Source organism: Pseudochaenichthys georgianus, chromosome 14, assembly GCF_902827115.2.
Source record: "Pseudochaenichthys georgianus chromosome 14, fPseGeo1.2, whole genome shotgun sequence".
Classification (NCBI taxonomy): Eukaryota; Metazoa; Chordata; class Actinopteri; order Perciformes; family Channichthyidae; genus Pseudochaenichthys; species Pseudochaenichthys georgianus.
Window position 1 is genome coordinate 25,749,830 of NC_047516.1, and position 26,790 is coordinate 25,776,619.

Sequence of the window (26,790 nt, forward strand, 5' to 3'; positions counted from 1 at the left end):
TTTATCACATTTCTTCTAATATATGTACGTGGAAATGACATAAAACACATAATACTGTTTCCTAATGTATATATTACAAAGTCAGAATACTACTGAAACATTCACAGTAGGAAGTATTCTGGATACAGCATTTTGACATAGGAGTTAAAAATATGTACAGTAAGTACATTAAGGAATGGGAATATGTATGTCTTACTGCAGTTGCAGAAATAGACATATTCCAGCAACAAAACAAGTGGGAAACCTGTTTACTCCTTGTTGTTGCACAAACTGTGAAAGATTGACTAGACCCATACTCTCTAAACCTTTTTTAAACCCCGAAAATACGGGGTCATATACCTTACATCACTCACAGGCCACGGTCATCTCGATCCTCTAAGCATGAACGGAACCATTTACCCTCTGGTTAAAGCCACAGCGAACAACCCACACTCATCCTCCAGTTGATTAACTTGCAAGATGAGATGGATCTGTTGGACTAGCCTGAGCTCTGGTTCCTGGGCTCAACTTATCAGCCGCTAATGATGAGGCAAAACTGGAAACAAGTCGATACCGTAAGCATTGGAGCGCACAAATTAGTTTGCCTTTCCATTCATTTGGAGGGCAAAATGGAGAGGGGGAGGCTGTTGTTAAACACAGTCTCCGAGCAGACTGATTAACATACTCTTGCAGCCGGTGTGAAAAACACATCAACAAAACAAGCAGGCTTCACAGTGAGTTACGTAGAGAACCCTCACAATGTAAGCACTGGATTAAAGTGTAAGCAACGTACGCTGACTGTTCAGGAGGAGAGCAGATTAATAACATGGTTTATTTTCTGGTCAAAGAAACAGTGAAACAATTAAAAAAGTGAAATTAAACAGCTTGACATTGGCATTTTATGACTGACTGTTTATTATACAAACATGTGCAGCAAGTCATAAAATGCGAACTAAAACAAATACAAATACTTAAATAAATAAATTCCACCACTGTTGGAGAGGGATCCGAATTTCTAATGAACTATTGATTGAAACCACACGTAGGTGATTGCAGGAGGGCACATCAAGACCACTTCATCCATCAGGCCTGTCAGAGCTCCCCAGCAGGAGCAGAAGGCAACAACACATCATTAAAGACGGAGGGTACTTATTCACACATAACTCACACTATTTGGAGCTGCTAAACCCACAGCCGTGCCTCAAGTCTGGCTGTGATTCAGGAGCATTTCCTGCAGCAGGCATCAATATCAATTACTGTAGCTATAAGATGTATTTAGGGAAGGGGGAAAAATGTGCCAGACATTCATTTAGTTTACAACCTTGTTCTCAAAACAATTTACACTAACAGTTGCAAATGGCTGCCTTCAGTTAGTATGGGAGTCTGGCAGTAGAAAGCATATTTTCCAGCCCTAAATGACAGTTAACATTAGAAATAAAATGCCAGACATAAAACAAAAAGGGTGCAGCTACGTATATGGGGAAGGCAAAACTTTTTCTTTTTTTTACAATGCATTACTCATCTCAAATTCTGGAATACCGTTTTCTGCATTGTTGTGACACTTTATTGCCAACACCATTGTTTACATTCCTGCTCATGTGTGCCTCTCTTACTAACCAGCGGGCCTGATCAGGCACCAAAACAGTGACTTCCAACCTCAGTTTGGGGATAAGATCCAGGCTGTTTTCAATAGAGTCAATGGTGGCTTCATATTTTGTACAGCTCTGCATTACAGCAAATAATACACTATACATAGGATGGGTCTCCACTCTCCATGCATAAACTCAATAAACTCATCTCAGGCAGATTTTCTCACTTTTCCCAGAGACCATGAGGCTAATTTAATACAGAGGCTCCACCGTCCTCTAGTACATCATTACACTGTCGGAGTCTCAAGAGATTTTGTGTATGAAGGCATTAACCCTGTATGACCTAGAATTAGCCTTCCTGAGAAGCAGCAAAAGAGGCGTAATAATGATCCAAGCCCTTCGAGCAGATTGTTTTACGAAATAACATCTCCAGGAAACCAGATCTAAGCTCCTTTAAAGCTGAATTTAACAGATGTAATAACCCTGAAATCTATTTCTGAGCAAAGTATTTCAGTTCACTGCTTAGTGCTTTACATTGATTCAACTACATAAAAAAAACCTTACACTGCATGCTGTATTTTACAACTATCTTCCATATTATGAGAGGAGTACAACATATTTATGATGTTGACAGCATACAGAATATGAGCTGGAAGGGAGACGGCAAGCCAACTATAGTTCCAACTCTGGCATGATTATATTTTACTGATCCGCCTGCCAAAAGCCAATTTCCCTTGCAAAGCAGCTCTTTCTTGACACCTAGAGATGAAAGACCAGGCAATGACAAGAAGCACACTCAACAACTCAGGCTGCCAGGCTCTAGCTGGATTTGACATTGACACAGCATCAACTACAAATATGTACATACATATAGAGCTGAACAATTTGCAGAAACATCTACAAGCAGCCAGAGCGACAGACGCATACACGCAGGAATTTCTTTTAAAGGGTTTTAAGTTTTGAGTGTTAATGTATTCAAGAAGAATTCCAGACACATTCATATCCATTTTTGCAACGTAAGCTCTATTCCTCCAAAGTGTATGAGTAGGCTCTCTCATTGAAAGTTGTCTCAACAGGATCCATCCTCTGTGAGAATAGCAGCTACTGTAAGATCAACTTATATTATGTCCCATAAAAGTGAAATATAAAGGCAGCTCCAGCTATTTCAACAAATGTAATCACACTGGTGGCGCGCTGAAATGTTGAAGTGTTTATCTTTTCTTTGGGAGCAGTGTAATTTAGAGCCTGAGAGAAAAATAAATAAATGTATGCGTTTGTGATACCAAGCACTAACATAGTTTTAAAAAACATTGTGCATTACCACCTCCCTCTGGACGAAGGTAGGACCAGTCAATATACATGCATACAAGCAGAATACATGTAAAAGTCAAGCCAAAAATATCTAAGCAGCTTGGAGTTAGTCATTCAGCCTTGACATTGTCTCTTAAATGCTCAAGTACTGAATCAACACAATCTGCAATTACATTTTGGGTTTTGTTAATCTTCATACAATAACATTGTGCTCAGCTTTAGATAAACTGTGTGCCCTTTTTATCATAACTGTCTCTCGCTTCAAATAAAAATGTTTTGGGATTTCACATTTGCTGAATGCCTTGACATCTAATGAAAATTGACTGACAGAACAACTCAGTGTTGAACTAATTGCTCAGTGGGGCTTTCAATATGGCTAAACACTTGCAGCCAATTACAACCCCCTCAACACAGACTCACACACATTTGTGCACCACCCTCAGTCTCAGTCACTCCTGCTCCAAATCAGCATGCACATGTACAAACCTCGGCTGACAGTGGAGAGGATTACGTTTCAGACAAAGAGGAGGGTGAGGTTGACTGCGTGCTTGCTAGTTCATGTAGGGTGATAGTAATCAAGCTTGCCAAGAAAACTTCAGATTGAATACTTAACTGCCTTCTTGCCCTGTAGTTGTGTTTCTTTTAATAATGTAAACCTAAAGAGGACCGTTGATATAAAAAAATAGTTTTTGTTAAATGTGTGCATTAGCAGACAAAATGGAGTGAGCCAGATCGTAGAACCTGTCAGTACCCTTGATCGGTACTGGGATGAAATGGAAAGTAAAAGCCATTGTTTGAAGTCAAAATATTTTAAATATCTTGCTGTGCTGTCACTAGTACATTTAAACTGAGGTTAATATAAACCACATTGAATGGTTATAGGTTCACTTTAAATAAACTGTTTATTTAGAATGCCATTATCTTTGTGAGTTTCAACAGTGTGCGTGTGCCATTAACACATTTGGATAAATGTCCTGGGGAGTGATAGTCCCTCTCCCTGGACCACTCGGGCTATTTAACCAAACCGTTGGCTGGCATTCAGCAGCATGCCACTGTAAACTGTTAAACACTTCTAATGAACAGAATAGAAAATGGAACTGTTACAACAATTGGAAGCAAATACAATAATTAAGGTCATTATCTTGCTGGATGGTACTATCTACCAGTCTTATGGCAACAAAACAAATGGCACAATTGTTCACAGTCTAATACATGCAAAAAATACCAATTATAATTACAATAATACAAACACAATTAATCTGGATTACATTTTCACGGGCATATTTTGTATCATTTCTGCCCTTTGATGCTTCTCATCAGATTGAAAACTGAACTATCTCCACAATATGTGATGAAAAATAAGTAACGGATTTTTAATTGGATAAAATGACATCCTTTACCGGGTCACTTGGGTAATTTAAGTGTAGAGTTTTCAGGTTATTTAATTGGACATAAAAGCAGAAGATGGATGGATGGATGTTTGGGCATAGATTATTACTTTACCTTCATTCCTCTCTCTACCTGGTGTTTGGAAATTACATCATGTTCAATGTGCCGGTACTGTACCACACAGTTTGGCCATGCTTCCAAACTGGACCATAATATTCGGGAGCAGTACAGATCTCTCCTGCTGGGAGGCCACAGTGGTAATGCATGTATAAACATGGTCCTGAACACAGAACCGCAGTGTGCGGCAGTTTAATGGGGCCAGTAGGAAGGGTGCACTGCAGTTGTAACCTGCCAAACAAAGGCATTTCTGATAGAGCCATTGTTTTTGATTGAACTTGCTTGTATTCATAAAGAATGTCTGGTGGCTACCTGGGAAAAGTTTGAGAACAAACCCAAGATTGTGTATAATCAAGGAATCAAATGTTATTTTCAAAGGTCATCTTAAAAAACTAATACTTGTCAAATAGCATATGTTGGTTTGTCTAACCTTTGAGAGTATAAGAGGAGTGAGCAGAGCAATATCATTATGTATTATGCTCTGTCTGCACAGGGGCAATCAATGGTTCATTTCACAGGAGAATCTCTGGGGGAGAGGCAGCTCAGAGGAGGAGGAAGAGGGATGGCTGAGTGGCAGCGAGAGAAACAGGCGCAGAGACAGACTGTACAAGCCTCCAGTGCCGAGTGAAGCCCGAGCCCTTTGGGAGAGTAGGGATGACGACGGCCCCGCAGACACTGAGGAGCTGTTGACAAGCAGGATGCCCCCCAACAACCACCACAGCAACCATCCTGTTCCCAGTACTTTAGTTACAAGACCATTTTAGAAGCACTGAACAGGGCCCCCACAGAGAGAAGCACTCCATTGTGACACTGTATTGTAATGTACAGGCCGCGGGAGACGTGATGAGCAACGGTGCATTAATGCCGACACTGTTCTATGTGCTCTACTGTGATTTTTTTTTTACAGGCTGCAGAGCCAGCAGTAAATCACTTTCACAGCACATGGAGCTGTGCCAGCTGCCTTATCTAATGTCAAGTGCCTTGAGGGCAGGGGAAAAAACACTTTCCACTCTGTGTGGAACATGAAGTTACAGGGACACAGATTAAGCACATTCCTATTTTGTCAAATATTTAACAGAAAGCAAATCTGACAGAAATATTTCGAGGTGAGCTTAGGGTGTTAATATTCCTAGATAGTTCTGACATACAGATGTGAATTATGTACAAACATGAGTTAAAGTTTAACATAGCAGCTAACCAGGTTTACACTTGACCAGAGATTGAAAAATGAGTACAGAAGAACTACGGCAGGCAGGTTTGACTGTCTGGTAAATCCGATCAGGCTCAAGGTCACAGACAGGCTTGGATTAATAGCTTAAAACCTCACTGGCGTAGGAACAACTGAGTGGATTGATCAATTTAACTGATGCTTTGTCTCACGTTGAAGGGGGTGTGTGTGTGTGTGTGTGTGTGTGTGTGTGTGTGTGTGTGTGTGTGTGTGTGTGTGTGTGTGTGTGTGTGTGTGTGTGTGTGTGTGTGTGTGTGTGTGTGTGTGTGTGTGTTTTCTCAGTGGTAGAGGAATGTTAAATCAACCCTCTCTGTCTGGTCACCCAATGCCTGAAAAACCTTTTTTTACTGAAGATATGCATTTCAATTAAACAAGGCAAATGTTAGGCGACTCACCAAATCCTGTATTCATTATACATGTCCCTTTCCCTTTACAGTAGCCTTAGGCAACTTCACTACAAGTGACTTTAAAATGCTCTTTTGCATGTCCCTATGTTTTTGGGTTATGATATCATAAGATTTTCTGATCTCCATTAATGATGCCCATTATTATTGTATTGCCATTTTCTAATCAGAATAATCCATACTAAATGTCCAAAGAAGACACTAGAAGTGCATATTGACAGTACTGTATGAATTGTACAGCAAGAGTAAAATACTGTTTAATCATCAACTTCTATTTTAAATATGTTGATATAAACAAACAAAATGCAGAGTTTATGGTTAAGGTACTCCCGTGCAACGTTGTTCAGCTTTTTAGTTTTTGGATCATTGTAAATTAAGGACAAAAGGAATAACAATGCAACAATGATTTTTTTTCCATAATGATTTGTTCTCACAATGCTGGCAGTCCTCACATGTCTGAATGCAGGATCGATATTATGGAGAAGACGATGTACAGAGAGGATCAGGGAGTTCAGCTAGGAGTGATCCTGCAGAGCAGATACATGATAACTCTGCTTTTAAATGTATAGAGGGTGGAAACCTTGTAATAAAACAGTGTGGGCACTAGACATTTAGGCTCTTGGAAATCACTCACTGTCATTCCCACTACTGACTCACCACCATGACACGCTAGATGTGACGAAGGAGGCTTACTCAGTATAGCACACTCAGTATGTGTAATTGGCAGCCTTGGGTTATTGCAGCATGCACTACGGGGAAACTGCACAAACAGGAGAAAACATAACAGACTATTGTGTAAAATATAATGCCTTATCATGGGGTCTGCTTGCTGAGTGATAAGGCCTGTGTGGATAGCCCACCGGCTGTTTCCACTCACTGCTTGTACAGTACAGCTGGTAAAACTAAATCCAGCCTAAAACCCTGCCTTGCCACAGTGTCTGTGTGTAAATGTGTGTTTACATGATTCACGCACACCCTGGGATGTGTTAAATCAACAAAACCATGCGGGCATTTACATAAGAGCACCTTTCGTCCGAGCTTAAGCCTTCCATTTAAAAAACTCAGCACAGGATTAATGACAAGCGCTCCACCAGGGGAATGAAGACGTATAATGTAGATGCAAGTGCACACAGGTTTGGTTTAGCGATAACCCACCACCCCTGCAGGGTCCAACAGACAGTCCATCAACCACCCTGCAACAATGAGCGTCCGGAGACATGTGTCCAAAGCAGTACATTAAAAGAAGAAAGGTTCACCTAAAATTAAACTCAAATTAAATATTATGGTTTCATTAAATGTTCTCAGTCTGGGAAATATCATTAATTTGACTGGCTGCTTTTCCATGTTTACTAATTAGCCCAAACTTAGTTGAGCATAAACCTTTCCATTTTTGCCAGCAGCAGATTGTTCATTATAATCATGTCAATTTCCAAAACTTGCAAAAATGTTATTCATCCAGGATTCCACTGCTCTTCTCCTTTAGCACTGTCTTTAACTCTCAATCAGGTTCTTAGTCTTAAGAAATAACATGTTTTTACATAAATGAATGCTGATTTTTCTACTCTCTGACATGAAAAGCTGTTTAGACATTGTGTGTGATTATTTCTCATGTGATCAACATTAGTTAATCATCTCATCATTCAAAGTAATAATTCCCTGACAAGGAGAAAAAATGATGAACATGTTTGATTATTATTTTTAACAGCTTTTTGCATAACTTAACAATTTTTTTGTTTAAAAATAGGCCAATTACCAAGTATGTGGTGGTTGTAATGAATTCTTAAGCAAAGTCCTCCTTGGGCAAACACTTATCCACAGTGGCTTTTTCTTTAATAGATGTGTTATTTGTGGATGAGATGTTGTGGGATCTGGCTTTCTTTTCTATTTTCCCTCAAGCAAAAGGGCACATGAGCTGAATAGCACTTACTGAAAACAATACAAGGCTGTGTTTTCATTTGGGATAAAGGTCCGGATCCTTTTGGCTTTCTGTCCCCGCTGCACACACTTACACAACATAGTCAGATGTTTTTCTCTCTCAGAAACCATGAAGTATATTTTCCGCAGTCTCTTTTTCTCTCACACACATAACACACAAAGGCATGTACACTGGGCTCTCTCCAAGTATAGACTTCGATCAAATCAGATTTATAATAGTTTAACTTGAATAGCTGCTTTTTCAAACTACTGGCATGGCCGGTAATTGCAGCACGTTAATTAGGTATTTAAGCATTCATCAAAAATCAACATTGTTTTTTCCTAAGTGAAATAAGACCTTTGTCTTGTTTGTTTTAATATTAAAAGCATATGTTACATGATTGTAAATAATTCATAGGATCAATATTATGCTAAAAGCATCAGGTAGCCAGTTTAAGAAATCCAGACGATTATCAGAATCAGGTTTATTACCAGGTAGGTTTACACGTACGAGGAATTTGACTTGGTGTCGTGGTGCATAAAAACAAGAATATACTGTATGCGGTCATATTTCATTGACATAAGATGGCAGTGTTATTTTGAAAGTCTCTTAAGTGGAATTTGCAGTTTAACAGTTAGCTAAAACTGATGGATTAACAGTGCACATTTTGTTTTGCTTAAAGCTTTGGGTAAGTTGTTGGAAGAAAAAGGTTAAAGTTATAAATAAATAGTCCAAATAGTTAGCCAAAAGTAATAGATACACCGATTACAATATATAAGTATTTGATAATAGATTGGTAGTAGATGTGAAAGCTCAAACTTAAAGGCTTTATTTAAAGGCTTTATTAAACACGTTCTAGTGACTGTACGCCTTGACTCCGACTGGCTAAAATATCAAAAGGCCACTTCGAAAAGCCATATTTGATCTGCTGCAAAAGTGATCCAACATCAAGCGGATGGCCCAAAACCCTTTTTACATTGGATGCCGAACAGAGTACATAACATGGCCAACTTAAAAGCTGTATCCAAAGAGGGACAAAAGTGACTCGCAGTTACAGTCCACAGAAAACCTCCTACTGAGCATCTAGAGCAGTTATTTTCACAGGCAAAGGCAGGGGGGTGACATCATACTGAGACACAGACATGGAGCCTTTCATTAGTATTTAAACGTCATCTGACCTGAAAGAGATGGAACTGCATCCTGTGCTACATAGCCCAGCCTGGGGATAACTAAGGTGCTGTGAGAAAACCAAATTGTAAGGTATTAGAGGCCATGATATACGCCAATTTCCTAAATATTGCAAAAAGCTTGTGAGTGGAATAAAGTCTGGCATTCAGTCTAGGGTAAACAATTCTTTAAATAAAAAAAGAACTGAAGCAGTGCAGGTTTTTTTAGCAAAGCTTATCTGAGTGCAGGCTTGGAAACAGATGGAAATGAAACATGGAAAGGCTGGCTCTGGTTGAAAGAAGGATCAGAGAAGAGACGGGGGATCAGAGGTTCAAAGCTGCAGGTAGAGATCTCCACCAGCCCGTGGTGCAGTCACACACACGCTTTCATATTCTTGAACACACCACCATTAGTATGCACTGTGCAGTTAAGCATGAAAAGGGTCTCTCTTGTCAAGTAAGAAAGAAAAAGCGGTCCAAATGCATCATCATGGGAGCCATTAAACACTAAAGAGAGTGGCCACGGCTCTACTTCAGAGATGGCATTTTACAATCGACCTTAACCAACATTTATCTCTTCCCCCCTCACATCTGTCACTAGAACCTGCCAAAATAAAAACAAAGATGAAATGGAAAATAAAAAATGGCCTGGGCTCAGCGAGCTGGTGCCTCACAGATCAGCATAAATACATGTTTCTTAATTGAGGCAAGTTCATTATACCAGGATGAGGATGTGATTTGCCTCTGTGCTAATACTTGGATAAGAATACACAATGATTTCATTTCAGAGCTGTATGCTACATTAACAAGTGTCAGGGAGCCTTGGGTCTTAAAGAGCTGGATCCATTAATCCAATGTTCTTCAGCCACTCCGGGTGTGCCATTAGCAAAAGATTAGCCGTTAATGTAGACAAATTGACGGTAGTCTTATTTTCATTGGTATTGTCATTCATGAATCTCTGCAACAACAGCCTTCAGTCTTTGCAAACAAGTCTGTCCATTGCATGACAAAAATACATTACCACTTGAAGGTGTTTTCGAGCTGTCAATGCAGTAACAAAAAGCTTTACGCAGTACACAAACTGAACAGTATCTATGATTTAAGATGGACCGGGAAACCTCATTTCGAGTAGAAATATGCCCATTTGGAGGCTTTATTGGGAAATATTGACATTATTTATTTAATTATTCAGCATAGTGGAAATATATGGACAGCCCTTAGTTAAAACAAATAACATTTTAGAAGTAAAACTATTCCCTGTGGCTAAAACATTATTATAAAAGATGTTAATAGTTTGAAGACCTTGCTCTTGCATCCTATAGTCCCATTTGTTCTGCTGTGTGTCATCTTCAAACATTAATGCTGCTTGCGGCACATTTCCCCTGACGCAGAGCTATTTGTTTTGCCTGAGCATATACGAGTGCATCGGTGTCAGTTTCTTCCTTAATGAGTGAGTTGAAGGTGACAGTTTGGGGCACGTGAGTCAGGTGCTTATGAGCCTCTCCACCAGCAAGACATCAATCCAAACCTGAGCACGTTGCATTTTATATGCAAGTTTAAAACAATTTATGAAAGAAGGTTACATTTAAAAAGAAAATGTAACAGCCCTCTGAGCTTAATATAACAAAATCAGACTATTCTATTCTTACTTGAATACTCCCTATATCTTTTTTGAATGTGACGTTTCTCCTTTAGATCGAAAAAGCAGTTTTTACAGCCGTTTGATGCGACTACATGTGTCTGTAAGCAGCTCCTACTTTGGCAGATGCAGATCTTAAAAGCATCCTGGGTGGATTTACACCTGGATTGCATGCATTGTAGCTCTGTGCAGTTACATTCCAATCACAATGGAACCATGTTAGTGACAGATGGAAAGGCAGCACCACTTGAGGCAGGGAAATGAGAAATCTGCTGGAAAAGATAACGTCTGAGTTGTAAAGCATGTAACATGGTTCAATATTGCAGACAAAGTAAGTCTTACAAATTATTCTGCATCCTTGGCAAAAAAATTCTTCCAACAGCATCAGCGAAGGGACACCACAATAGACTACCTGCTTGAGCAGTCGATTGGGAAACAACGATACCAAATGTACAGTGGTAGGCGACCAATGGGGCTTTGAACAGGGCAGCCCTGGTCCTGTTGATGACTGCACACTCCCAACAGCTTGATAACTGAATGATGTGACCCTTCCAGAAATCCCACACAACAGAGATGATCTAATTTGCTTTTTAAATTCAGAGATGACATCTTATTTCATTAATGTGTCATTCACTGGGTTGTCACAGTATATTAATGCATATCATTTATCACACTCTGACACCTCCAAAATGCAGCCACTACTGCCAAGTGACTGGAATAAATATTGTGTGGAAGGTGGGAAATTAATTAAAAGGCTGGAAAAGTGGTATTATTCACTAGACAGGAATACCTGTCAAGGCAGCGTGGCACAAGGAGAGCCGTCAAGAAAAATGAAAGCTTTCTCCAAAGGCAACCTTGTTCATCAACATGAATTGTCTCAGGAACAAAGCTGTAAGAAAACCTGGCTTGATAGTTATCCGTCTTAATTGTCTTTTGGAAACAAGCTGTCAATACATTTGATTTCACATTAGCCTATTTTGTACAATGAAGTCCCAATCAATGTGTTCTTCTCTGCCTGCACTTACAAGTCCTCCGTCAGACAGACTTCTGAGGGCTGTGCCAAAGAGAAGCAATTGTTTTTGAAATTCTGGCAAGCAGACAGCATCTTCCTACAAACAGTAGAAAAATGCCAAACCGTTAAACTGCAATTCATCATCTTTATTTGGCCATATGGGAGAGGAATGCCCCTTGCTGACAATTATTACTGCAGTTGATCCTTCCAGCTAAGTACGGAGTCCTGTCCTTAACTCCACTTTAAATGTCAATAAGCATTAATTAGCTAACCGTTTGTTATTTGAAGGTCTGACAACTCGTCAATGAACCCATTATCATTTTGTTCTTCATACCACCCACACGCACTGATGACTCAACTAAAACATGAACTATGATGCTCCGCTGTGCCCTGGCTTATGCGTCACTTATCCAAGGCCACTGTGGGTGTGACAGACGGGGTTAAGCTGGTGCACAATATTAACTAAAGAATGCTGAAACAGTCATAAATAGGAAATGGCACATCATTGGAACCAACAAGGACCTGCTGGTGCATCAGTGGTACTGAAATGAAATGTAAAGCACGGGCAGAGGATTGCCACAGCTCTTATGAAACTGGTTTTCCACCAGCAGACATGTTTTATGCATATCCCCGTGATGGACCTTTTGTCAGTGTGATGTGAAGCCTTCAGTGAAAAGCATTAAAGCTCTCAATCGATTGCCTTTCCCCTTGCTCTCTGGTGGTCAGCAGCTAGTGGTCTGCTACTGTATGGTGCAGTTAAGCATGACATGTCAAATTGTGTGCTTGTGTGCAACCTGATGTGTGCTTGTGTGCAACCTTCAATATAATTTACAAGAGCCAAAAATCGCTTCAACACATATCTCCCTGTGAGTTTGTAGGGGAACTGACACAAATCATGTTAGTGACTTTACATGTTTTGCTTGAGTAAAGCTAATGAAACAAAATGCCAGCAAAATAACAAACTCTTGGTGACCGTTTCAGAATACAGCTGCTCATGGTCCAAAACCCACGACAAGCTATGACCTCAGCTGTACTTCGGCAAAACCTAGACAACCAAAACCAGAGAAAGGATTTAACCTCTGGCGTGGAATATATAATATAGCTTTTTGTTGCAAGACATCTTGATGATATCTTCATCTGGACTATCTATTGAAGCTATTTTATTGTGTGTCTTTTTATGGAAAAGAAGGAGTAAAACAGAAACTGCAAATGTGCTCATTTAAAGAGTACTGCTTTTGAGCTGTTCATCGTAATATTACAGGCAGTCAGTCATGTAATAGACTGCAGTTAACCTGGTGAGAAAGAAGACGAGGATCTATAATACAAAAGAAATACAAACATAACAAATAAATAAATAAAAAAGGAGTCGCAATGTTAAACGGCAAAGAAAAGGTTGGGAAAACAAAGAGTCTGATTGGACAGCAGCCTGATCAGGCCTGGATAAGCAGTTGATGCAGTAGTGCCACATTAGGGACACTTTTCAAGTAAAACGGGCACACGTTTTACAGGGTGAGAGGAGTGCTGTAATAAGTCCCCACTACGGCCTCTCTCAGTAGAAATCTGTCTCCATACCAACTCCTTTAAAAGACAGCTGATTCTTTGTACTTTGATCTGTGCACAATGAATGCTTATTGTTTTTTCATTTCTTACGCAATTTAAGTAAACAACTTTAGGTTTGGGGAAATGAGCAAAGAGCTACATTTCTGAAACGCAGAATGGAAAACAACCGTGAGTGATTGTAGCATCTTTTGTGGTGCCCAAGCTCCACTGTTACACTTAATAGCTCATAATAAATGCATATCTGTTTTATATTGATATGTTTACCCATCTATTATGTATAGGTTATGTTTGAGAAAACTACACAGTGTGAAACATAGTTATTCTCCAATCAATATAAGCTCAACATGCCTCAAGCTACCCATTGACTTCTTGCACTTGATTTTTACATCTGACAAAAAAGAAACAGCCATATGATCACATGTTATAAGAATGTTATCTGTTTATTTACTGCTAAACAGTTCAACTGTAGCATGGCTTTGTGCTCACATTTGTAATGAAATGATATGCAAGTATGAATAGGCTTATTGAGTTATAATGTGTTTAACATTTTAAGGAACACAGAGTGAGAACGTGTTTTCTCAGTTGGGATCGATAACAGCTATTATGGTTGATTTTACAAAGAGCGTTGTAAAGAATTCAAAATCATTTACTTGCAATGAGTATTTTAGAAGCACATTCTGTATCCTGCATAAGTAAAAAGCAAATCATTGTAATATTAAGACTTGGCTGAAGGTGAAAACTGTCTAATACTTATCATAAAAAGGCCAGAGAAGATTCACCAAAAGCAGTTACATGCTTTCTGATTCGTCAAGTGTATTCCAAAAACGCCTTCCTATTCATCTGTTGTTAACAATAGTCCCACATGGGTGAGTTACTCCAAACAACAACACCAACAAACGGCCCGATAAACACAACAAGTTGTAGGAAAACCAATTAAAACAGAAGCAATTTCAGTTTGTAAAGTGCCTGATCATGGAGGCTTCAGTCCTGAGACTGCAAAACAGAAAGGGAAAGCTACTGTAAGATACCAGCATGCACATGAAAGCAGGCCTGGGGGCAGTGTAGCTCCAGCACTGTGGTGACAGATGGAGAGCACCAGCATATACCTCCAGGGGTCTGACCTCATCAGAATTTAACTTTACTCAGACAGAAAGAGTCACACTGGTCCTATGTCATGCTTGTGCATATCTCCATATATACACAATACACAGTCTTTAATCACAGTTTGGTAAAAACACAAAAGCAAAATATAGCAATTAAAAAGAAGGTTGTAAAAGGAAAGATCCCACCCACATTATTACAGAGTGTTGGCGAATAAGGAAACAGAAGATTTATTTATTGAATATATCAATTTCAAACCGCAGAAAAATGATTTAAGACAATTATGATCATTAGTTGAAATACAGAGGACATTTTTTTTCAAACAATCCTGAATAATCTGGTTGGGGGGGATACGTCTGAATCTCAAAGATTTCATTTTGGAGAATGTAATCCTACTAAAACCTAATAACTTGTATTTATTTAAGTTTGTATCAGCAACTTTCCGATTAACCCTCAGTCATAATGTTAACACAGTGAGTCACATCAGAGAGCTGCCAAGTCAAATGTCTTCTATTTGGCCTGTGACCAGCTATAATGAATAAGTGGGGGTCAAGTAGTACTTCAAAGGCAGTAACTAGGGTGGGATTTTCTTTTTATTCCATGCCTACATAAAAGACTGATCTTTGCATCACTAACCTTTCAATCAGAAGCCTGACTGTTTCGCCTTAATGATCCCACAGCAGTGTTTGATATAATTACCCAACATTTCCACCTGTTTCTGTCAGACCAGAAGTGAGGCCAGTATGGAAACAGGGGACATGGAGAAGTTATGACAAACGATCCATCTTTTAGGTTAAATCGGAATTATAAGCATTCTCTCATTCCAGCATCTACTGTGTACGGGTGTGCTGCTTTGTTTGTGTAATAGTAGTGTAAACTAATATTAGCTTGGTGGGAGGAGGCTCATGGTTAAAGGCCATAGTCGATAGTTTACTTTCAGTGATTTTGCGTATAAATATGAATCTCCAGCTCTCCAACATTTTGGACACAGGGCGTCAAACTGCTATATTTAAAGTTCTCCAACTAATGTTATGATACAAAACAATATTGCCATCTCCCTTTAGTTCCCTAAATTACAGTGTATCAACACCTTATGTCACAATCTCAAAGAAACCCTCCTGTGTGTAGATATGTGCACACTCTCACAAACATGAGTATATATTTATTTCTTGCTCGTACTTGAACTGAACATTTGTATTACTCAATGAATCACTCATTGAAAAGACTGTTTTGTAAGAAGTGCCTTTCATATTACTGAGGTTTGATATTAATGTCATTCGATACTGCAATTTGTTTTGATTTATAAGTCATGTGGTTAACTTCAGTAAAAGGCTACAACTGTTTTGTGTAGGGCAATAGAATGTTCAAATATTTTCTACAACAAACATTAAACTGTAAATCAGTTACAATCAGCCGTATAAGGCAACAACATCATATACACTTCTTTTAAATGTTCATACATTTATAGAACATCATATGCCGAATGTCAAAAACCGTGAATACCGACTAAAATAGCCTTATTCCATTCAATGATATACTGACAGATTTGGGGGAACCTTTATATTATATAATATTAGATTCATATAAGTATAGATGACACATGATTAATACTGTATATTGCCCTAAAGAATGATCAGTTTGATTAACTGTTGACATTAATATTGTGTCCTCTAAAGAGACACTCAATGTAAATATCAGTGCCTTAGTAGACTGACTCAGAAGATATGAATGGAAAGAACATAAAAAAAGTCAAACAAAACAAGAAGAAATAGAAAGACATGCAGGCTAAAGTCTGTAAGAGTTATTCTAAATAAATGACACTTGAGCTGTGAAAATAGTTGATCTGACTATCAAAAGGGGTACAGCAAGGACAAGTGAGTGCTGCTGTACATATCCTTGAGATGGGTCACACCAGTTCCAAAACTTACAGTTGGATTGGTAACAATACCCAACCATGGCATACATGATTTAAGAAGCAACATTTGAAGTGGTGAACACACTAATGCTGCGGCCAAGTGGGGCTATGAGTGGTGTAATGAGTAGTAAAAGGTATGCCGAAGGTAAAACAATAATTAAAATATATGTTTGGTGTTTTGTGTTGGACAGTGCTTTACATCACCATTATCCAAAAACCAAATTAAGGAAAAATTGTTTAAAAACTTGCAAAATCTATGTTGCCAGCGCTGCAGCTGTTCTGGATGCTCATGGTGTCCTAACACCTTACTAATGTCTAAGTTCGGCTCATTTATGGTACAAAGTACTTTTTATCTATTTTGTTTTACACTGTGTATTTTTAAGTCAGTAGAGGCAGGATTCTGAGAGGTTTGCTGTTTGAACCTGATTTGACATCATCTTCAACAGCATGGTGTAAGCCAAAGCATAGGTTTTGCATGATGCAATGAACGGCATAGTTACTTAGGTTATTGGTTGTATGGCTTAGTCAGTGTATAGCAAAGTGTACGGTAAATTGTATGGCGTAGTTTATGGAGTAATGTATAGCATAGTGAATGTTGTGTACATCGAAGTGAACAGGGAGTACAGAACACATTCTACTTCAGTGTGATATCGTATGTCTTCACGCTTGCTGTCTTAACTGGAGAAAACAAATTGCTTTCGAGCAACAGAATGTGGATGAGTTATGCATATGCAAATTAATTGGATGTAATGTAAATGTGCATCTCCAGTAGCTTGGACATTTAAAAATGTATGGTTCGCAGGATGTGTCAAACAAGTGATGATTCTTTCAGACAAATGAGTTGTCTGCTGTGTTTTAACTTCACTCAAGTATTGGCTCAGCTCACTAAGAACCTGAAAAAACTAAAAAGGAACCAGGTACCAGATACTAGAACTAAGTCGTAAAATGCTGGAAAAATGTCCCTCAAGACACTTTTCTTTGTAATTTTCTTTTACACTTGTCACCAATCTGTCAGTTATCATTATAGACAAAAATAGCAGTGGTGCTACATACAGTACTGTAAAATGCTAGGATATATTGTTGGAATATGTGCTCAGTTTGCAATCCAAACCAAATGAATAGTCAGTACACGGTAAATGACTCCTACTCTGAATAAACTATTGTAAAATAGCTCAAATTGCTTTTTTACACTACAAACATACCTGAACAACCCTAATCTGGTGTAAGGCTTTGCTGGAAAACTCTTGTTGAAAACAAATCAAGAGCAGTACACTAAACAACGGCCTTTCAGTGACACAGATGTAATCTCTGGCTGCAGCACTACATTTAAAGCTACATCTGTTCAACTCCAGCTCACACAACAGCCATATGCAGACTGGAGCCAAAACACTTGGCCGGGCGAGTCAGAGAGGCACACAAGAACCAACACATATTTACACAGTGTTACAGATTTTCAACACGATTGTCAGGCAAAAAACTCAACACACACAGAGTGTTTTACTCACCTCCAGAGCCTCCAAGGTGACGAATCCTGTGATGGAGAAGCCATTGATGATGTCCTCTTCGGCAGAAGTAGAGTCCTTTCGCTTCCTGCGTGGGGGTCGAGGGCGGGATGAGGAGGGCTTCCTGTTGCCCTCCCTCTCTGAGTCAGAGGAAAAGCGAAAGACCGAACCCTTAACATGGTTGTTCTTTATCCCATTTGATCTCCTGTCTCGATCCCTCACCGACCTTGACTTCCTCTTCTTGCGGGGGCCACTAGATCGAGGGCCATCCATGCCTTTCATGGGAAGCATCCAGATAAACCCACTTCTTACAGAGAAACAAACTCTTCAAGTGCCAAACACTGGCACAGCTTGACCTCCACTTGTGTGGAAACCCCAGAAGAGAAACTCCACAATATCCAAGAAATGTTACTGATGTATTATATCCAAGGTAACCATGTAATATCCAACAGATGAAACCTTTAACAGGTAACACAAAACTGCATCGAGTCACTGAACCAAACTAGGTTCTGAGCAAAAATCCCCAAAGGCAGTCCATCAAATCCTAAGACAGAGGTGTAAAATGATCTATTAAACACGTTATCACCAAGCTGTCAATTCCGCCAGAGGAAGAGCTTTTCAAGTTAAAGCAAATATCTGCTCAGTGAACATGTCCCGCCACGGTGAGTTGAGCAGGTGATGCCACATCCTTCTTCTTCAGGAACCTACTCCCTTACCCAAGGTCAGTAAACTCTACCTCCTGCAAGACAAAGACAGAGAGGGAGAGAGCAAGCATTTGCCACATGTTCACTTTTGACTGTTCATTTAGTCAACGAGAGGTTTTTTAAGGGAGCTGCATACTATACAGAAGGCTGTTGCCATTCTACAGGATGCGAAATCAATGTACAATTGGGCTGGCTTCAGGCTCGCTTAGCATATTGTGTTTTCTTACGCTGCCAGGTAATCAAGCCCTGCAATAAATCATGTGATATAATTTTTTACTTTGCCACTTGGTGTTTTAAACCTCACAACATGAACTTGTTGTTGTCTTTGGCACCGTCAAAGTTATATTCAATCAACATACAGAGAGAATGTTTGTCACAACAAATGCAAATTGAGAACTGTCAATGTATTCTATCCTCCCACTTTTGTTAATTACATAATTTAGAAATTAACATTCATTTTGAACACATTCAATAGTATTGTTAAAGCATATAAACGTAGGACTTAAGCTCTTTACATATAGTAGAACATATCATCTCAAGTTTAAGAGAAGTGATTGTAATGCTTTTCTTGAATAAAACTTGTTCTAACATGTATCAATCTTTAAAAAGTCTGTCGGAATAAACAAAATGTCACGTTGGGCACAATATTTCACTCACATATTCCACCAATAAAACAGAACAATATTTCTGTTTTGAATAAATGAAAGCAGATCTTATAGAACAGGGTGATGTCCTCTAGCCTTTACACACTAAAAATAAATCAAGACCCTTTGATAATGCCATATTGCACTTCACTATATATCTTAAGGTGCATGCCTTTATTGTCTGACACTGAAGGCATCTGGCTGATTAACAATATTAGATGCAACATTCAACAGCTTGCAGTCCTATTCTGGATCGTTCTCAAGGCATAGCCTAAAGCCTAGGCCTAAAGCCACTGAAAGTCAATCTGGCATTGTAGTCTAAATCACATATGGCTTCTCTATGTGTCCAGAATATCAATTCTCATCCATTACATCATAGAAATGGTATTCCATGTGGAAGAAAACTGGAAAAAACAGAATGCAGGCTTTTTACATATCCTTACCCTGAATAACCATGCCTCCAAAATGCTGGTTGACATATCAAACAGAGGATTCACACCTTTCTGCATCAACACACACACCAAAAGCAATTTACCACAGTCAACCACCATATTCAACTTTACATTGTCTCCTTGGACACAGGTTGTCAAGCAATGTAGCTCATCTGGCTTCTGCAGCATACAATACATTAACAGTAACACATGTTGTAAACATGCACAATTATAAACATGTACAACAAATTAAAAAGGCACATCCAACAAGCCAGCGTGCAACCATTTAATTATGGAGCAACAATTTGAAAAGAGATTTCTTCCATTCAGATGTTCTTCCTTCTAACAATCCAGAAAAGGTCATTCCATCTCTATGAAGACGGTCCTAAACCTTTTTCCCCGAGTACCAATGCCTTTAACCTGATGCCCCGTGCCAGCACTCATCTAATGACACACATACACACACTGCACAAATAGCTCCCAAAATATCGCTCATGGGGGGAATAAACTGTATTCCAGCACTCGCCCTGGCTTTTTCTAGCTCAGTAAAAGACTCTTTCCCTTGTCTTCGCTCACAGTCCCTTTTTGTCTGCCTATGCTGCCTGTCAGTAGAGATCTCAGGCTCTGTAATCCAGTCCAGCCTACAGCGGCAGCAGCGGACTGGCACTGCCTCCCGCTCCGGCTCTCAAGCTTCATTTTCCACTGTAAAACACACAACAAAAGCAAGCCTCTCTCTTTTTTTTTGCTCCAGACACGTCATGCAAAACGAAGAAATGCAAACCCTTGCGAGTGGGGAGGGACCGTCCGGACAAGTTGCAGGCCTTCGGTCACTATTAAAAGACAACGCACAAGAAGGTTTGAAGCTGACTAAATAAATCCCGCAAAGGAAAACCATAGGGTATCTCCTCCTCTCCCCAGATCCGAGCTTCAGGATCCCGGAGAAGGGGGACCGGGGCGCAGTGATATGGCGATGCCGCAGTGCCGCTTTACAGGCTGCACGCTTCCTCCTCGGCGCAAATAGTGCCGTCTCTGGACATTTGGTAGACTCAGAATTAAAATAAAGAGACAGAATAACCAGGAAAATTGCGGAACACAAGCCAGACATGCTAGTTTACACCTTTTCTTTAACCTTCGGAGTACATTTTAGACGCATTTCTGTCTTTAGTTTGGCATACACTTTATGGCAGTGAATGCAAGAAGGTGTAACAGTATAAAGTTTGTGTTTGTTATGTTAACGCAAGCTGTGAATAAAAAAGAAACACTAACATAATGACTGGCCATTGTAAAGTGAGCCTCAACTGTGTCGGATAATATATTAATAAAGAATATGCATTTAATAGCATAATTACTGACGCTAACGGGAAACAGAAAATTAGGCTATGCTAATTTGACCTACTAAACTGTTTACAAACAAGCTAGCTGCACCAATATGTTGACACATTTTTGTTGTTGTATTGAAGTGGGCAACAAGTAGCTAAGTCTTTCATTCACACAGCCTGCCTGCTATTATCCAAGTCATATATTTAAATATATTAAACTATTAAAATATACATGTAAGTCTGTACTGTAGGCTATTTGCGCTAGCTCATGTAGCTATCTGATTAGCTGGTGCATGAAAGCATTTGCTTCAAGGAAACTAGGGGACGGCCAATTAACACATCTCCCCACTCTCAGTTACAGAGAAGTGTTAAATCTATAAATAATCATACAATAGTGTCACTGCATGAAAAAAAAAAAAAAAAAAAGGGGACATACCTTAGAAGGCTGGTCCTCTGCGTATCCAGTTACACATACCGTTGCAATCAGGCAATTATACACCTGTGTGGGGTTAACAATCACGTGAGTGCAGTGCCCAATGTATTGCATGTTACCAAATAGCTGTGGTATTCTTGCTACTACTACTACTACATACAGTGATTAATTTCAAAATCCTCAACATTTTAGCCCACAAAGATGTTTCCCAGTAAAGCCTAACTGATTCAGGTCTGCTGAATGATTAATTGTATTGACATGGAGTTGCCCTTGAGAGAGAAACATGATTATGTAAGAGGGCAGTTACAAAAAATCTATATAATTCTTTGCCAGGACTAAATGTATTTTACTGTTGGTTCAAAGGCCAGTATTAGATTAGACAAACCATAAGAAGTAAATACCTTAGTGTCAGCTGGCTTTTTATTATAATCTTAATTCTATGATGTTATGCATAACAACATCATATAATTGTGATTTCACCTTGGGCTGTTGGACATTATAATGTGCATTTCTCAGTATTTACTGATATTTACTGGACTAAACGTCTCATTGAAATTAGATTAATCGATGTTTAAAAAAAAACATTGGTAGCAGTCATAAATATTTGGTTTTGCAGTATGAGCTTTGGCATTCGTGCTGCCTCGTAGCAGATGTCACACCAGCTTTCCATCAACACATATTGATTTGCATGTCCATTAATACCTTGGGGATAAGACAACTTTGACATTGACAACAATGTGAACACAACAGTGTGAATTTGTGTGTGGTGGGTAATGAACAGCTGAACAGGAGTCAGCGATTGTTTCAGAGTGCAAATGTACTGGTCTTCTGTGAACAGAGGACCATGCGTGGGCTGTGTATTTTTAGCTCAGTTTAATGATGCAGAGGCTAAGTGGTGCGGCGCAGAGCTTGCTAAAGTGCCTCAATTCCCAGAACAAGGACCCCACCGGCCTGTAAGAATAATGCCAGGGGATACACATACACTTGACTCTGTCTCATCTTCCAGGAGGAGTGTCCTTGTGACAAAGTAGCATGGCAGGGGAGAGACGACAGCAAGGCAGCTAATTCAGCTCTCTCAGCCACTACTCATTAGATGGGGAAGAAGAATGTCCTCCCCTCCCCTCTGCCTCACCATGATCAGCTTTAATTACACCTTCACCCTAACTTTCTCTGCATCCACAACTTCATTCACTGTAAACCAAACTCCACATTTGGGAATTTCAAAAACTGAATATATGATTATGTATTATGGAAACAACAGAAATGTATGATTTCCAACATATTTTCTTGCAACATCGGTCTAGTGCTTTACACTTGAAATAACTAGAATGGTACTTAAGAGTGAAGACCTGGGACAAGACCAATGCTGCATTTAACATGTGTTCACAGACATTGAAGACGTTCTTTCACAAATGGTGTCTTTTGAGTCATGCCAGTAGTTAATCTGTAATCTTGCTCAAAAACAGCTTTCATAAAAAGTTACAAACTATCCAAATCAAAAACAGGCCCTCTTGGTGGATGGTAATATTGACAGTAAAGCCATTATGTCATTAACGTTATGAGGATTAAGCCCCTGGGAGAAGTCAATCACATGCCAACCATTCTACACCTAGTGTTACCTTTGAAAGAAACATAATGCATGTCTCCTGTTACAGTACTTATATATCTTTATTTGCCAACTCTGATCACAACGCTTCACTCCCTCTCTTCCTCTTCAGCGTTTAACTCAGACAGCAGATGGTGGTAATTAGAGAATCAAATCCACAAATAGAAAAACATCCCCATATTATCTCCCACCTGCATGTTACCATCTTTTACCTTATTTGTATTTATCTTCATCATTATTATCTACTTGTCAGGAAGGAGACTCAAGTGGGATGTAATGACACTATGAGTGTAATGCAAGTTGAATTGCTGGATACTTAAAGCTACAAAGAGATTCTTGATACAAGAATGAGCTCATTTTCCTCCCCCTACAGGTCTGCCTATACAAGCACTATAATAGCCCTTATTATTTGCACTGTGCAGGCAGAACTATCGTCCTTACTAAATTATATCTCTATGTATCTGTGAAGAGTAAGCTACTTTGTTCTCTCCTATTATATCCTCTTTGCAATGACACGTGATTTGTTGATGGTATTAATCAAAGATAAAGTGGCTTTAACAAATGTGTGTGGGAGGTTTAACATTTATCAACAAGTGGTTAATGCCATTAAAGTGCATGAAACACATGGAATTTTCACTGCTAAATTGTGGCACATGACCCACTGTTCAAGAGCAAACCTTAATTATGAATAGTGTCAACGTGTCCCCACTGTCAGAAGAAGACAGAAAGAAGCGACATAAACAGCTCTACTGAATTGTGTGAGAATACATTTCACTAAAAGATAAAACAACCCAAAGAGCAGAACTGTGAGTTGTAGTAAGTGATTGATCATACAAGATCAATATGACGGGGGCTTATATCTGTAATAATAACAGTACGTTTTGAGAACCTCACTGGTCTTAATATATGATGCCTGTCAAAATCGTCTTAGCTCATGGTTCTTCTGCTGGCTCACTCCATCAATCACTGCTTACTATTTAAGTATTGGATAAAATCCACATTTACCATCAGAGAAATAAGGATCTGACATTCATTAAAGAAGAGGACTGATTATGTATGATGATTAAATCAAGTTTTAAATTGTTATGTGATCACACACCAGTTGCTAAGTGGATGCCAAAATGATTCTGTCTTTATAAAGTATGAATTAAATGTTAGATTAGACCGTATGCCTTATAATAATATAATAATAATAATAATAATAATAATAATAATAATAATAATAATAATAATATTGGGAGGGATGAAACCCTCTTTAATGGTCACACATGCAGAGCACACACAATGACATTTGTACCAGGAGTTTGGTACTAGGAGCAGTGGGCAGCTGTTGTACAGCGCCTGGGGAGCAATGGGAGTGAGGGGGGAAGGGGGGTGTCCGGTGCCATGCTCAAGGGCACCACGGCAGGGCAGGAGGTGAACTGGGACCTCTCCAAGTAGCAGTCCACACTCCATTTTTAGGTCTGGTCGGGGACTTGAACCGGCGACCCTACGGCTCACAGTCCAATCATCTAAAGGTAAAGAGCTTAAAGGTATTGAGGTATATGTATTGACTTGAGTTTTTTCATGTTATGCTATGTTTAACTTCTACTCCAATACATTTAATCAGGACATTTTCAATTTGTACTGAACTTAACGATTGATTGATTCAATCACCTAACTTATTTTCACAACTTTAACCATATCAATCTTGTTGTATAATATAAAATCAAATATCACAGGGTTACTTGACACGTTGCTGTAAGTTCATTTAATTGATAACAATACCATGTACTGTTACCCTAGCACAAGGATGTACTTCCAATAAAGTATACAAACATTTTTGCAGGTACTTTTTCTCAAGTAAAGGACATAGTATTTCTTCCACCTCTAGAAAAGAAAATGTGTACATTTTATTTTTCATCATGCTTTCTCACCGTCATACTTACCGTCATGGCTTACTGTGGCTTTTGAATAAAAGTGAGGCTGTTTAAAATCAAATAATCTGATGTTAAAAATACATATTGAAGAACAAACAAATATGTACAAGGTTGTTCTCACAGGTCTTCAACGTGTAGCACTAGAGTATTCATTATTTCTATTCAACAGCTGACTTTTCAGTGTTAAATACACGCTACAGTTTTGTGTCAGTGTTACTGATGGTCTCTTTATGAACTCCCCCTCATTTGAAATGCCAAGGTTGATCTTTCACTGCATGCTCCAGCTCGAAGAGGAGGTCATTTACTCCTGTATTCTTTATTTCAGTGGATGATTCAAGGCACTTAAGCTGTTATTCTCTTTTATCTCCTGCCTCAGAGAAGTACTGTCATTTTCCGTAGATGTTATCTGTACGGAAAGGATAAAAAAAGTAGATGGAAATAGAAAATAGCACAAAGCCAACATGCCGCTATCTTTACCCATCTTTTACAATGTGGAACCAAAATAAAACGCTGCTGATAGCCTCCTTGAATGACAAGAAGAAACACTCAAAATGATAGCTGACCTACTAACACAACACCATATCTTAAATAAACGAACTATGTTGTCAGATATCTTTAGCACTGCAAACAAAACTCAGTAATGTCTTCATTTAAACCGCACATCTCCGCTCAACTACAGAAACATTCTGCTTTAACTAATTCATGAGATGACAAGTTCAACATCAAGTTCAGCCACTTGAGATAAAAGAGAATGATTTCAGCCTGCTTTACTCGTGTTAAGTGCAACAGAGGCCCTGATGGAAGCGTGTGGTTTTAAATCCAACATAATGAAGTCATGCAGGGTATTCTGAAGGTCTGTGGGGTTGAGGGATATGTTGCAGTATTTCTGCTTTTACAATGTCAAATTCATGAATTATGGAGGTTACAAAGGAAATCTCATTATTCCCTGTACACGGTTTACTTGTTCTACCTTGTGTTCTTATATCTAAGGTTTGCACTGAAAATATGAACAACACCCTCATATGCCATTAAAATCACCATTGGCAACAAGGCAATAGTTTCCTTGTCTCCTTTTTTCCATAGCTATTTGTTTTTTTGTCGCGTTGTCACTGACATTAGCCTCGTTATATAGTCTATCAATGCAACTACTGAACCTGTCCACCCTCTTCCACTGATCCCTCTTTGCAGATTTCATGTCAGATTTATAATATCTTCTGTCCTTTTGTCCACCTTGGTTTTCAAGGTTCAAGGTTCAAGGTTTTTTATTTGTCATACGAACATAGCTACAGTGTAATTATGACGATGACAATCTTAGGTCACAGGCTGAAAATAAGACTAATTGTGATGTTTGTTTTTAACATTAAAACAAGAGCAGGGACTGTGTATTTCATCTAGCAGGAGAGAGAGGGTGGTGGGTTAAGGCTCGGAGAGGGGTTGGCGTGTTTGTGTGTATGGGGAGGGGGTCTTATCTGTAACAGGAGGGTGGGATATTTTCCAATTACTCTGCCCCTTCTCGCAGGGCAGGGGAGGCAAAGTCGCGCTCGTTTATTAGTATTAGGGGCTTGTTCCCCCCTCCCAGGCCGCCTCCCCCTCTCTCCCCTGCAGCAACCGTGCAATGCACACAAGATCACCTTAATAGAATTTGTAAGCCTCCAAATGAAGTGGATGGTAAAAGACAAAATGACATGAGAACTGTTTTTTTTTCTTTTGAGGCGGGGGTTTCTGTGGGAAGCAATATATGAGCGCAGGGTGGTAAAGTGACAGAAAAAAGGGAGGTGAATACACTATGACTCCCTTTAATTCTCATCTCTCTCCTACTGCAACGAGTTGCCGCCTTGCATTATTGGAGATGAGTTGTTTTACAGTCATTAATTTACTGGCCCATCTACAGGAGTAGTCCATTACTG

General features: G+C 39.2%; 1 protein-coding gene across 1 annotated transcript in view; it reads right to left on the reverse strand.

Moving 5' to 3' along the window:
• auts2a (activator of transcription and developmental regulator AUTS2 a) overlaps nt 1-20,541 on the reverse strand; it is a 288,131-nt gene extending 267,590 nt beyond the window's left edge. Inside the window, exons 1-2 of the mRNA XM_034099585.2 lie at nt 20,388-20,541; nt 17,831-18,566 (exon numbers count right to left, since the gene is read on the reverse strand). Of these exons, the coding sequence (XP_033955476.1) occupies nt 17,831-18,118 (288 nt within the window). The 5' untranslated portion in view covers nt 18,119-18,566; nt 20,388-20,541. The remainder of the gene's footprint in view (nt 1-17,830; nt 18,567-20,387) is intronic.
• Between the last annotated feature and the right edge of the window lie 6,249 nt (nt 20,542-26,790).